The following is a 13,892-nucleotide window of genomic DNA, read 5'->3' as shown; positions in this document are numbered from 1 at the left end:
CTGTTAGTTCGAAATTAGAGGAGAGTGAAGATTCGAAAGATCGAGGAGAATCGCTTTCTACGGTGAAACGGGGGCGACCTTTGTTTGATCCTTATTTGGAAGGATTTCGTTGACTATCTTCGTGTTAATCCCTAGGTTTACCTAGAAAGGATTGAAGGTAGTGGAGAAGGAAAGGTCAGTGCCTTTAAGCCGTTCTGTTTCGTAAATTCTTCGTGGGAAGTTCGATGTCGGGGATCCAAGCAAGCGACGTGAAAGAGAACCTAAATCGTCCTATAAAGTCTCTCCTCTTAAATGGACTGTGAGCATATCGAACTTTTGGCAATACCACTTTAAAGAACTTTTTTTGGAATATCACTTTACGAACTGTTTGGGCTGCCGGTCAGCAGCTGTTTCCGGTTACGGTAGTGTTTGTTTACTTTTGGGGGGTTTGTTTTCTGTGTTTAATAAACGTGTTGTTTGTTATAAGAAACCCTTGCCGAACTCATATATTTATTGTTGCCTGAATACGTAACACTCCACAACCGGAAGAATAATATGTTTGGGAGACACGCCTGTCTTGCTTGCATTTTAGGCCAATTAGCAGAAGGATAATCACAAGAAAGAGACCGGAAGTGAAACCAAAAATGATTATTAAATACATGTTGAAATCGGTGAAATATTTGTTGTTTCTCGGTAAGTTACCAGAATCAGTCACTTTTTCAGTGATATTCTCCAAATCATTAATGTGCATTGTAACCGTATTGGAGAGGCTTGGCTGTCCATTGTCCTTTACCAAGAAGGTGAGAGTGTGTGTGGTAGCATCGGACTGCGAAATGTTGCGCGCTGTTCTGATTTCGCCAGAATATGGTCCAATGTTAAACAACGTGGAATCGGTAGCTTTTATTAACTGATAGGAGAGGCGTGCATTCTGACCAGAATCCGCATCAGTTGCCACTATCTGAGTCACCAAGTAGCCCTGGGCCGCTGAATGAGGCAGAGTCTCTACGGCTGCTGATCCACTCTGTGCTAAGGGCGAAACAATCGTTGGTGCGTTATCATTTTGATCCAGGATGATCACATTCACTGCAGCGGTGCTGCTCAGTGGGGGCACTCCAGCGTCACGGGCTTGAACATGCAGCTGGAAATGTTTAAGTTCTTCATAGTCAAGAGAGTGCAACGCGTAAATAGTGCCATTCATCGAGTTTATGCTGAGGTAACTGGAAAATGGAGAGGCCTGGTTAAGGTCCTCCAGAAAGCAGTACGATACATGGGAATTCTCATCCATGTCATAATCCTTTGCCGTTACCTCGAAAATGGAACTACCTGGAGTATTAGTCTCCATCACATAGATATTGTAGGACGATGTATCAAACCGTGGGGCGTTATCATTCACGTCTGAAATTAAAACCCGGATAGTTTTATTTGTTGTCAGGGAAGGCGATCCTAAATCCCGAGCTACAAAGGTTATTTTATACTCAGCGACAATTTCACAGTCTAACGGTCCACTGGTAATCAACTCATAATGGTTTTTCGATGATGTTCTAAGTTTAAAAGGGACATTCTTTGGGATGCCACAGTGAAACTGTCCATTTTCTCCAGAATCCCGATCAATAACATTGATCAAAATTATCAACGTTCCCAGTGGAGCATTTTCTGGAACTTTGCTTGTAAACGATGTCACTTTTATCTCGGGTGCGTTGTCATTTACATCAATTACCGTGATGAAAATTTTGGAGTGTCCCGTTATTGGAGGTGCTCCGTGGTCTGTAGCTTAAACATTCAAGGAATAACTGGACGCTTCTTCGTAATCTAGTTCTTCAACCTGAATCTCACCAGTACTGGGGTTTAAACTGAACAATTCAAGAAGCTTTGGTGCTGGCATCTTGCTGAAAGAATATGTGAGCTGAGCATTTGGCCCTTCGTCCATATCAGTTGCCTTGATTTTCAGAGCCAATGTACCTTTGGGTGAGTTCTCCATTAAGCTGATCTTGTATAAGTCGCGATCAAATACTGGTGGATTATCGTTGACATCCACTACGTTGATGAGAATCACAGTTGTGCCAGATCTCTGTGGGATTCCGCCATCAGTTGCCGTCAGAACAAGCTGAAAGGCTGACTGCATCTCTCGATCCAAAGGTTTCTCTAACAGCAACTCGGCACTTACAACACCATACTCAGTTCTCTGCGTTTTTAGATTAAAGTAGTCGTTGGAGCTGAGCTTGTAACCAGCAACTGTATTTATTCCAGTGTCCGAATCTTCGGCAGTCTCGAGAGGAAAGCGTACCCCGCGTGCGATATTTTCAGCTATCTGTAAGACAATGGGGCCCTCTCGGAAAGTGGGAGCATTATCATTTATGTCGAGAATCTCTACATCCCCGCGATACACGACCATGGGATTTTCCAGTATTATTTCAAAAAGAATTCTACACATCGTTGCTTGTCCACAAAGAACCTCCCCATCGATTCTTTCACGGAAAGACAAAATCCCATTATTTAAATTTACCTTCATGTGTTGACCGCCATCATCCGAGGTTAATCGCAATTTACGATCGGACAGTTAATCTCAAATCTTCTGCGATATTTCCAACAAAGGTCCCTCTCTCCGTTTCCTCGGGAATAGAATAACGAATTTGTCCTAAAATAGGACTGGTTATACATCCCAGAATCGCGAAAATAACGCCGCAAAACGTAATGTTGATCAGCGCCGAACTCGCCATTGTTCCTGCATTCAGTCATTCAGTTCTTTCCAAACTCAAGATTCTGTTCAATTAAACAAGATATGTTGTCTTACCGTCGGATACTTGAGCAATCCGTCTACTTTCTAAATGCGTAAAGGGACAATGTTTCACCTCCTCCTGTAGTACCCACAATGTGAACGCGCACTGCTGGTTATTCTGGTCGTTTCGGATATTTCTGTTTGTATGTGGGAGGACTAATGGATCTGTCTCTGCGTTTGATATTCTCATTGGTTCACAGGACACAGGCAGACCTTTCAACAAATATAATCAACATTTCTTAAAGCTAGACTGTTCCCTTGATATTTAATAGTGTGCAACAATAAATTGACATTTTAGAGAATTAATTCATCTTGCAAGATATTTCTTAGCAAGTCAAGATCCAATCTTTAAACGACTGCCATTATTAAAATGACATGCTTCAACTGTAGTGCACGCACATTTATTGCAAGCAACAAGACGGCCATTTTGTTTAACTAATTCATTATCAACACATTATGATGAAAGGGAATTCATAAACTATTCCATCACTATCCTTTATCTACAAACTATCCCATCGGCAATGAACATGGACCTGCCAATACAATTAAAAAGAAAGAGTGAAATATGTACCATCTTCTATCACCTTCAGTTATATAAGAACATATTTGAGATAAATTAACAATGGAAACCATGCGGACCATTAGCAATTTTGATGTTTCCGAGTTTACAGAACGTAAACGAACTACCTAAATGACAGCAAATAACAATTAGTGGGAAAAACCTTATGTCATAAGATAGAAGCACTGAACGCTTGATGTCTCCAGTCAGTGTCAGAAATAAAAACAAAGGGCGAGGCTTAACATTTACACCAAGGACTCATTCAAAAACCAGTATTGCTATAGTGACTTGCAGAATGCATGATAATTAACGGAATGTTTTTTTTGTATATCACGATCGTAACGTAGGGTAGTCATGTTTCACTCGTATAGAAATAGTAATGAAATATAAATTGGTTGCTCAATATTGTTCATTTATCTATATAATCTGTATTATTTATTAATCTTCGGAAAACTTATTTTTCTTTGGGACTGTGGTGCAAGGCAGCATTTATTGTCAATGTCCAGTTTGTCCTTGAATTGATTAATATATAAGGCCATTCCGGGTTATTATATTCATAATATTTTATTAATAACATATGGACTTCCACGGCTCCGATGATGGTTGTAAGAAGTAGGAGGCAATTTCATTTGTTTCGTTTCTTTCTCTGTCTTCAAAATTTGCAGTACTTCTGCAACTTATACTTCACCATCAGCTCATACATGAAAAATTAAACTGCATTACGGTAGAGGATTAACTCCCAGATACGCATTTCGGTATCTGGAGGAAGCTTGAAAGGAAAAAAAAATGTGCAAACTCCTCTCAGGCAGCTGCAGAAATAATGACAGAACACGGTTCCCTGCAACCCGAGAGTCAGCTACAGTTAATGTCGCGCCACCGTGCGGATTGTAGGGGAAATTCATCAGAGGGAGTAAATCCGTTGCGGTGATCGACACGACTCTCTTATTTCATATACATATCTTTGTTCGCGCAGCAAAGGAAACTATGCTCTCCCGAACTACTCAACCGCTAATATTCTTCTTACTGTTGGTCTATGCTGCTAAAAAAACGAAACAGTGCCAGACCCTTGCAAAGTCAGCTTCCTGAACAAAGATGGGACAAATGCTCACAACCGAGTCACACACTGGCATGCTCAATCCCAACCTGGTAGCTATTTCGCTTGAACAAAATCTTTATTTATTTGGTCATATTTTAGAAGCTATGCTCTGACAGTTGTGAAGTAAGCCGGGTAATAAACTGAAAAGGCGCACTGCTCTGCTCGTTCTGTAGGGTGTAACATGACATATGGAAAAAAAAATAAGATAACATTATGGAGACGAAGCTGCAACTGTTTCAACAAACCATAATAAATGCCTCTGATAAATTTCTTTGTCTGAATGATATTAATGAAAGAAGTGGATTTTTGCAACAGGTTGCTGTATTTTTGTGGTAGACAACATTACGATCTGCCGTTGGTTCGGATTTCCGCATAATTAACTCAATTTAAATTTTACAGCTTCTTATTTAGATTTAGCACAGAAATCTGGATCATTATTGATTAACATCCGGCTGCGGTACCTTACCCTGTGATGTTTCAAGTGTAACGGATTGAGCAAAAGGAAGCATCGTTTAAGTTCTTACCTAAGAGTGGAACATTTTGAAAATACGTACGAGGAGATCAGATATTCATGTATCGCACACAAAATTCAGGAGAAACTCAACAGGTTAGACTAAATCTATGGAGGAGAATACACTGCCGTCGTGTCGGGCCAATATCGTACATCAGGACTGGAGAGAAATGAGCTCTAGCTAGAATAAGAATGTGGAGCGTGGGAAGGAGTAAAAGATGGCGGATGATAATTATGGCCGGCTGAGGGGTAGTTGGCTGAGTGGCTTAGGAGTATGAAACTGGGAAATGATAAGTGGAAGAGGAGAAGATATTGCACCACGGAAGAAAGTGAAGGGAGTGGGTAACCAAAACGAGATGATAGGAAAACGAGAGGAAGAGAGGGTGAATGGATATCAAAATGGGGAATGAAAAACAAGGAAGGATGGGAGAGTAATTACCGGAGGTTGTACAAATCAATGTTCAGGCCATTAGGTCGGAATCCATTCAAGTTGAATATGCACTGTTTTTCCTCGATGAATATGGCTTCATCGTGGCAGTGAAGAGCGCCATGGACAGATATGTTCTCATGGGAATGGGAAGCCGAATTGAAGGCTAACCTGAAGGATATCCCACATTTTAAGCCCAACAGAACGAAAGTCCTCGACGACAGGCTCCGCGCAAATAGCGTCGGGTCTCACCGATATAGAAGAGTCAATTAAAAGACGGATACGTCGGTATCGCAACGGCCTAGTGCTGTTTCCAGATCTGCACACTCTTCTGAATTCACGAGAGTTAACTTATTCATTAACAGCCTGGGACTGTTGCTCCTGGCATATTATAAATTAAACTGAGTGCACTTTGGGAACTATTGCTTTGATGTAGATCTGAGCGTGTTTGAATCTGAAAACAAGTGACACTGAAGTCACTTTTTCTGAAAATCAAATCGGTAGTTTTGACGTCGTTTCTGAAATCTCCAGTTTAACAACGAAGTTGTTAAAACTGAACAATTCCAACCGGCAGTTCAAACGTGGATCTATAAAATATGAACATAACCTCTAAATAATCTTCTATTGCAGTTTAAGAATAAATGACTCCGAGCCTTCGTTGTTTTTGGATTTCTGCAAGTATTTTTTACATAGACTAGGATTTTTATTTTGCCATATATATGTTGAAATTTTAGAATCAATAGTATCAAAAACGATTTGGGAATAAAGATTGGTACTGCTTGGAAAAAATATAAAAATTAGGTAAGGTATCAGTTTAAGAGCATTGATTCGACCAATCAATCATATAGACTGTAAGAGCGATTTAGTAAGCGATTGTTTAACCTGGTCTATTAAAGGTAAAAAAAAATGACGTTAAATAAATCCTAACACATAGATTAGTAAAATAATCCGTAACCATTCTAAATGCTAAACTCCTATAAATTGGAACTTTCATAATTAAAGGGAGAAGTTCACTTTAATTAAGATTCAATTTATAACCAGAAAAGGTACTAAACTGAGCGAGCAAGGATATGACAGCAGGAATGGATTTCTCAAGATTCGGAAAATATAATACATCTGCGGACAATGATAACTTGTGTATCATATTTCCGCGGGAAATGCCAAATATATAAGGGGAGTCATGAATTCCAATAGCTGATGGTTCCAAATAGCAATGGGCTAAGAGGACAATCTTGCCTCGTGCCCCGAAACAACTGAAAAAAAGGAGATCTTATATTATTGGTAAGTACCGAAGCCGTAGGGGCATAATATATCAATTTAACCCAAGATATAAATAGCGGGCAAAAATTAAATTCCTCAAGCGTACTAAATAAGTATAGCCATTTAACTCTATCGAACGCTTCCTTGGCATCCAATGAAATAACACATTCTGGAGTTCTAGCTGATTGAGTATAAACAATATTAATTAATCTCCTAATATTAAAGGACGAATGGCGGTTTTTAATAAATCCTGTCTGATCAACCGCAATAATTGAAGGCAATATATTCTCCAATATAGTTGTCACTATTTTTGAAAAAAAAACTTAGAATCTGCATTCAATAAGGATATAGGCCTATATGATGTGCAGTCAGTGGGACCTTTATCTTTTATTAAGAAGTAAGGAGATAGAGGCACCATAAAAATATTGTGGTAATCTACCTACAAATAATGTATCCTTAAATATACCAAATTTAATATTTTATTGTTGGGCAATTAATATTCCATGTTTAATATTTTGGACACAAGATGTGGATATTAACGTCAGTCAACAATGGGTTAATCTTGAATGTTATTCTGTACAAAAAATTTCATTGAGTTTCATCTTAGGGACCTCCCTTCCCTTGTTTTTTTTTTCTAAATTGAATAAACAAATGGTTAATCCAATAATTAAACATACATTTCGAACATAGTTTCAGTTTTGTAAATTTTTGGCCTTGAATAAATTTATTTTCTCAGGTCCTATTATGTCTAATCTTCTCTTTCAACTCTCTGTCTCATGGATCAAGCCTGTTTGGTTTGGAGGACAAAGAGTATAATATGTTTTCGTGATTTATTTTTAGATAACTGTTTCATTTCTTTTGAAGAGTTATCTAATAAATATAATTTGCCCAGATCACATGTTTTAGATACTTACAGATCAAAGATTTTTTAAAAACGATGTTACCTACTTTTCCGATTTCATATCCGACTGATATCATGGAAAAAAAGTTTTAAACCCTTATCAATAGCGTTTAATAGTAATAATTTACGATATGGTTGTGAATATACAGACAGATATATTTGATAAAATTAAAAATGGGAGAAATAACTTCAACTTTCCTTACCTTTAGAGAAATGGGAAAAAAATTCAATTAGTTATCTTTACTTCTATTTGTGCTAGATATACGTTGATTCGATTTAAAGTGGCACATTGGGCTCCTATGTCTTAAGATAAGTTAGACCGTTTTTAGTGACATATAAATCCGATTTCTGATAGATATCACTCTGAGGTAGCCTGTCTGACTCATATGTTTTGGTCTTGTCCTTCTTTGGAAAATTTTTGGAAAGATATTTTTGATACATTCTCCACAGTTTTGCACATTGATTTACTTCCTCAACTTATTACTGTAATTTTAGGCTTACTAATGATTGATCTGCCCTCTGCAGATCGGCGGATGATTGCATTTGCTACTTTAATGGCTAATGATCTATTTACTTTAATGATCTATTTTATTGAATTGGAAAGAGATAAATCCTCCTACTACATCTCAATGGTTTTCTCAAACCATATCCTGTGTAAATTTAGAAAAAAAATGTTAGAAGTGGTACGTTTGATTCCTTGGTTAAATTTGAAAAAACTTGGAGGACTTTTTTTCAATACTTTCACATAAGGTAATTTGACTTTTTCTGATTCCTTTATATTATCCATTAATTTGAGTAGAGGAGCGGAGTTGACGACGCTAATATGTTTTTGATGTAATAGAACAGCCCAGCTTTTATTTAAGTTTGGGTTTAGTTGTGTTTAGTGTAGTCTAGTTTGTTTTTGATTTTTCAATTTGTGTTTTTTTCCATCTTTTCATTTTTTGCTTGTATCTTGTTTATATCAAGGGTTTGGGAGCTCTATTATATGGTGTTACCTATAGATTTTACTCATGTGTTAATTGCCAACAATATAATCTCACTCCCTCTGTACTATTATGACCGTTATGCATCTGTTTTTGAAATAATCTATAAAAAGAACGAAGAAAAAATAAATGACGCAAGTAAGCTTTGGTTAGCAGGACAGTCTCTTTCAAGCCCTTCCTTAGTTAGTTCTCCTTCTTCAAATTATCCGAGCGTCATAGCCCTTCAGACTTTATGTCCTCATTCTCAGTGTATTCTCAGTGCAATGTCTTATTCTCTTGTCAAAACTTAAGCTAACTTATGAGGCCTCTAGTGCTAAATTGTGGCAATCATAATGTAGTATAGCGCATAAAAATGCTGAGAAGCACAGCAGGTCAGACAGCATCGAAGGAGAGGAGTAAGTAGTCGTCGTTTCGGCCCAAGATCCTGAAAATGAATAAACGACGACAGGTCGATACCTTTCCATAGATTCTGCCTGACCTGATGGGTTCCTGAAACCTTTCATGTGTTTCTATTGATTTTAAGAATCTGTACGTTTCCCCATTTCCTCATCTTCCTACCGGCATTATTTAGACCTTGCCAGGAAGTAGACCTTTCCACAGATCTCAACATCCAACCAGTTCTACTTGTCCTTAATTCCTGGTCAGTACTTTTTATTGACAGTTCGTGGCAGTTGTTATTGACATGAATTGGCACATCGGAATCGCTGCAGACTTGGCCTCTGTTTTACTCAGAGAATAGAAAGAAATGCGATCGCTGGCTTGATCATGAAGATTACAAAGACGTGGGACAACAACTAAACACACTCACACACACAGACACTGATATTTCCTATACGACATGTGGAAATATGTGTTTTCGTATCAATGACAGCAGCACAAACGCTTGCCTTATAAAGAGCAGTTGATGTACACAAAAGTCACTCTGCCTGGCTACATTCGAAACATTCCTATATTTTTAGAACTCTAAATTGGAAAGTCTTTAAGACAAGGCGATTAGGAATTAATTTTTTTCATTAATTTTAAATGTAGGTTTAGATGGGCTCACAATTCCATCTTGCGAATGACTTAATGTACCATACAAAAAAAAAGACACATGCAGCCAGGTGGTTAAAAGTTTGTGTTAACCGCAGCATTCCGGTTTATTCCTATATTTCCCCTCATGAAGCAGCTGTACTACGATGATTAAAGCCGTGCAAAACTGATAAACATCAGTCCATGTCCAATCCCTGCAACACGCACCTGTCCCTCAACAAAATGAAATTATACATTTAAATACGATTTTCACACAACAAATGATCTCTGATTTTAACATCTTGAATATGACCACCTTGAATAATGCAGCCTAAAACTGAAGGAGGAATATTCATATTTGAAGGTGTAACCGTCCAATGAAAGAATTGTATAGTTTGACAATTCGGAGAAGAAACCTTGTGCATTACAGTTACATTCGAATTTATAATGATTCTGCTTCCTTTGGTAATTCAATCCACACGTGGCCCAGTGAATGCAGAAATAATTTTGCTGGCATGAAGCTTCCACCAGTTAATTAATTCCACTTCAAAATACTATGTTGGTACACTTTGGTTTACTACTATTGATGTGCAAAACAAACATCACACTATTCCCAACACATTCATTCAAACGTAGGCAACAAAGAACCAACAAATCGTTGTTGACGAATTCAGTACAGGGATCAAATAAACGTGACGGAGGCATAACAAAAGTGAATGCAAACTGTTTATTATACGGTCTCGGCCCGAAACGTCGACAGGTCTTCTCCCTACAGATGCTACCTAGCCTGCTGTGTTCTACCAGCATTGTGTGTGTTTTGCTGTTTATTATATCCTAGGACTAAATTGCACTGACTGTGGGGAGGGGGCGATAGGTGTTCAGACTGTCACTTTTTGGTGCAGGCAACGCTGTTCATATAGTTCATATAAAGGAAAATCTAGAACGTCGGGATGGATTTAAAAGCATTCAAATACTCTTGCATTACGCTTCATGAACTCTAATGCAGAGGAAAACGTAGGTGACGTTGAGCCAGGTTCAGGTAGAATATCAGCAAAAATCTGGATCTACAGGCTCAATGGACCTTCTCTTTGGGTATGATAATTCATGCACACTGCACTGTGTAATGCATTGCTGCATCACGTGTCAATAAGACATAAGGGAAAGGCAGAATACTCTAATAATTAGGACTTACATTTGCTCTTCTAATATGCTGTTACATTTAGTCTGTTCTGAAACAAGTTTTCCAAATAATACATAGCAAAATTCATCTTGCGACTCCATAAAATTTTCGGAATTTCTTTAATGTGCGGATAATTTACCACGAATACTGTCACATTCAGTTTTTTTATATATTAAAAAAATCTCCATAAACAGCGAAATAGAACCCAATACGCGACTTGATATGGATTCTCAGAATGCTTTTCATTGTGATGCTCGGTATTGAAGTACGAGATTTGGATCCATGCACTAAATTACTTTCGATTTTTGATGCACCGCTTTATAGAGTGCATTCAATGACTGGTCGTAGACTTCGCTGCATGCCGAAGCAACACCAATTCCGGTCGCTGGGATTACAGTTAAGGGGAATTTTATTTTGACCACATACAGTAATTCATCGCGCGTAAGTAAAAATAAACAAATACAGAAGCGAGATATTTCCTTAAAGACAAGACTTACCACGATTCACAATCATGAATATATTTATTTTTTCACCAAAAAGTCAATCATGACCTTATCCGATCATTCTAGTTTAGCATTGAGCCTGAGACGTCGGTCCGCTGCGTGGTTTCAAAAAGAGAAATTCACTCTTAGCTGATTCTGGAGACAGACACACAGAGTAATGGTGTGAATCTGTCACGCGGACTAAACGACCAGTTCCAGGATAGCGTAAAGTTTCCTGCATCGCAGGTGTTCCATTAAACGTATAGTTTGAATCTGCACAAGCGGAAGAATTATAGTCTTGGAAGGTGCTCGTATTTTGCTTGCATTTCAAGCCAATTAGTAGAAGGATAACCCCAAGAAAGAGAACAGAAGTGCAACTGAAAATGATTATAAGATAAATATTTAAATCAGTGAATTGTTCAGAACTGCTCCTTAAGTTACCGGCCTCAGTCACTGTTTCAGTGATATTCTCTAAAACTGCAATATGAATTGTAACCGTGCTGGAGAGAATTGGCTCTCCATTGTCCATAACCAAGATGAGAAGCGTATGCGAAGTTTCATCAAACTCCAGAATTTTGCGCATTGTTCTAATTTCACCTGAATGTTTTGCAATGTTAAACAAACTGGGATCGGTAGCTTTTCTCATTTGATAAGACAGCCGAGCGTTTTGCCCAGAATCCGCATCAGTTGCTATTACTTTGGTGACCAAGTAGCCAATACCCGCTGCTCGGGGCACACATTCCACTGTTGATGATGCAGGCTGTGCCGAAGGTGAAACAATTACCGGTGAGTTGTCATTTTGATCGAGGATGATAATGTTCACCGTAGCGGTGCTGCTTAGCTTAGGCACACCAGCATCACAGGCTTCAACAAAGGTGCGGTAGGTTTTCAGTTGCTCATAGTCAAAAGAGCGCAGCGTGTAAATTGTACCATTCATAGAGTTAATACTGAGGTAATTGGTTACTAAGAAATCTTGATTAATTTTCCCGAGAAAGGAATAAGATACATAAGAATTCTGGCCCATATCAGGATCATTTGCAGTCACTGCGAAAAGAGAAGAGCCCGGGGAGTTATTCTCCGTTACATATATGTTGTAGGATGACTGAGAAAACCGTGGTGCGTTATCATTCACATCTGAAATTACAACATTGATGGTTTTATTTGTGGACAGTGAGGGTGTTCCTAAGTCTCGAAATGTTATAGCTATGTTATATTCATCGACAGCTTCACGGTCCAAAGGTCCATTGGTAATTAACTCGTAATGATTACTTGATGACTTTCGAAGTGTGAAGGGGACGTTCGTTGGAGTGTCACAGTGAAAGCGTCCATTTTCTCCAGAATCACGGTCAATTACCTTGATAAGCGTTATCAAAGTTCCAAGTGGAGCATTTTCCACAATTTTTTTGGTAATTGATCCAACCGTTACCTCAGGTGCGTTGTCGTTTACATCAGTTACTTTGATTATCACCGTGGTGCGTCCTCCCATTGCAGGTGATCCATGGTCCAAAGCTTGGACATTCAGGGTATAACTGTTCACTCCTTCAAAATCTAGCTCTCCTTCTACCCAAATCTCCCCCGTATGCGGTTCCAAACTGAACAACTCACGAATTTTCGGAGAAGTTAACTTACTAAAAGAATATGTTAGCTCAGAATTCAAGCCTTCGTCCAAATCAGTTGCTTTGACTGCCAGCACCAATGTACCTTGGGGGGCATTTTCCTTTATGTTTCCCTTATAAACTTCACGATCAAATACTGGTGGGTTATCGTTGAAGTCCACCACTGTAATGAGGATTTGAGTTGTACCGGACTTGTTTGGTATCCCACCATCAATCGCAGTAAGGATCAGCTGAAAAGCTGACTTCCGCTCTCTGTCTAATGGGTTTTGTAGCTGTAACTCGGCATTTACAACTCCATACTCACTTCGCTGTGATTTTATGCTGAAGTATTCATTGGAACTGATTGTGTACGAAACAACTGTATTTAATCCAACATCCGGATCTTCTGCGCTCTCTAGCGGGAATTGTGCTCCGGGTGTAACCGCTTCTGACATCTGCAAGGCAATGATGCTGTCCCGGAATACGGGGGCATTATCATTTATATCAAGAATCTCCACATCCCCGCGGTACACCGCCAAAGGATTTTCTAGTATTATTTCAAAAGTAATAGTGCACACACTTACTGTCCCACAAAGAAGCTCCCTGTCCATTCTTTCACGAATGGACAAAATCCCATTATCTAAATTTACCTTCATGTACTGTCCGCCATTGTCAGACGTTAGCCGAGCTTTTCGAGCCTTTAGTTGTGGTATATTTAAAATCAAATCAGCAGCGATATTTCCAACAAAATCCCCTATCTCCATTTCCTCGGGAATGGTATAGCGAATCTGTCCGTAAATCCGACCTGTTATACATCCGAGAATCATGAAAGCAATCTTCCAGAACGCAATGACATTATCGAGCTCCGAATTCGCCATTGTTTTTTATTCAATTGTCTTCCAAATCTCGGCTTCTGGTAATTTAAAACGGAAAATTCCCTTACCACTGAATGCTACAGTTGAAATTTAACAGTCTAATGCGTAAAGTCAACACGTTTGTCTTTCTTGTCTTGCATCCACAGTGCTACGCGCACTACTCGTTTTCTCGTCGATTCTGATCTTTCTTTATAGTACATGGGAGGGCTGATGGATCCATATCTGCGTTTAAGCTTGTTATTGGTTCACAGCGACAC

At 38.8% G+C, this 13,892-nt stretch overlaps 1 protein-coding gene across 1 annotated transcript in view; it reads right to left on the bottom strand.

Moving 5' to 3' along the window:
* The window catches only part of LOC132405242 (uncharacterized), a 156,870-nt gene that overhangs the window by 96,262 nt on the left and 46,716 nt on the right, over nucleotides 1-13,892 (bottom strand). The window contains 4 exon segments of the mRNA XM_059989926.1: nucleotides 500-2,537; nucleotides 2,539-2,701; nucleotides 3,340-3,442; nucleotides 11,266-13,639. Coding sequence (XP_059845909.1) covers nucleotides 500-2,537; nucleotides 2,539-2,701; nucleotides 3,340-3,442; nucleotides 11,266-13,639 — 4,678 coding nt within the window.

This window comes from Hypanus sabinus, chromosome 15, assembly GCF_030144855.1.
Source record: "Hypanus sabinus isolate sHypSab1 chromosome 15, sHypSab1.hap1, whole genome shotgun sequence".
Taxonomy (NCBI): Eukaryota; Metazoa; Chordata; class Chondrichthyes; order Myliobatiformes; family Dasyatidae; genus Hypanus; species Hypanus sabinus.
This window is presented reverse-complemented; position numbering and strand designations above follow the sequence as displayed.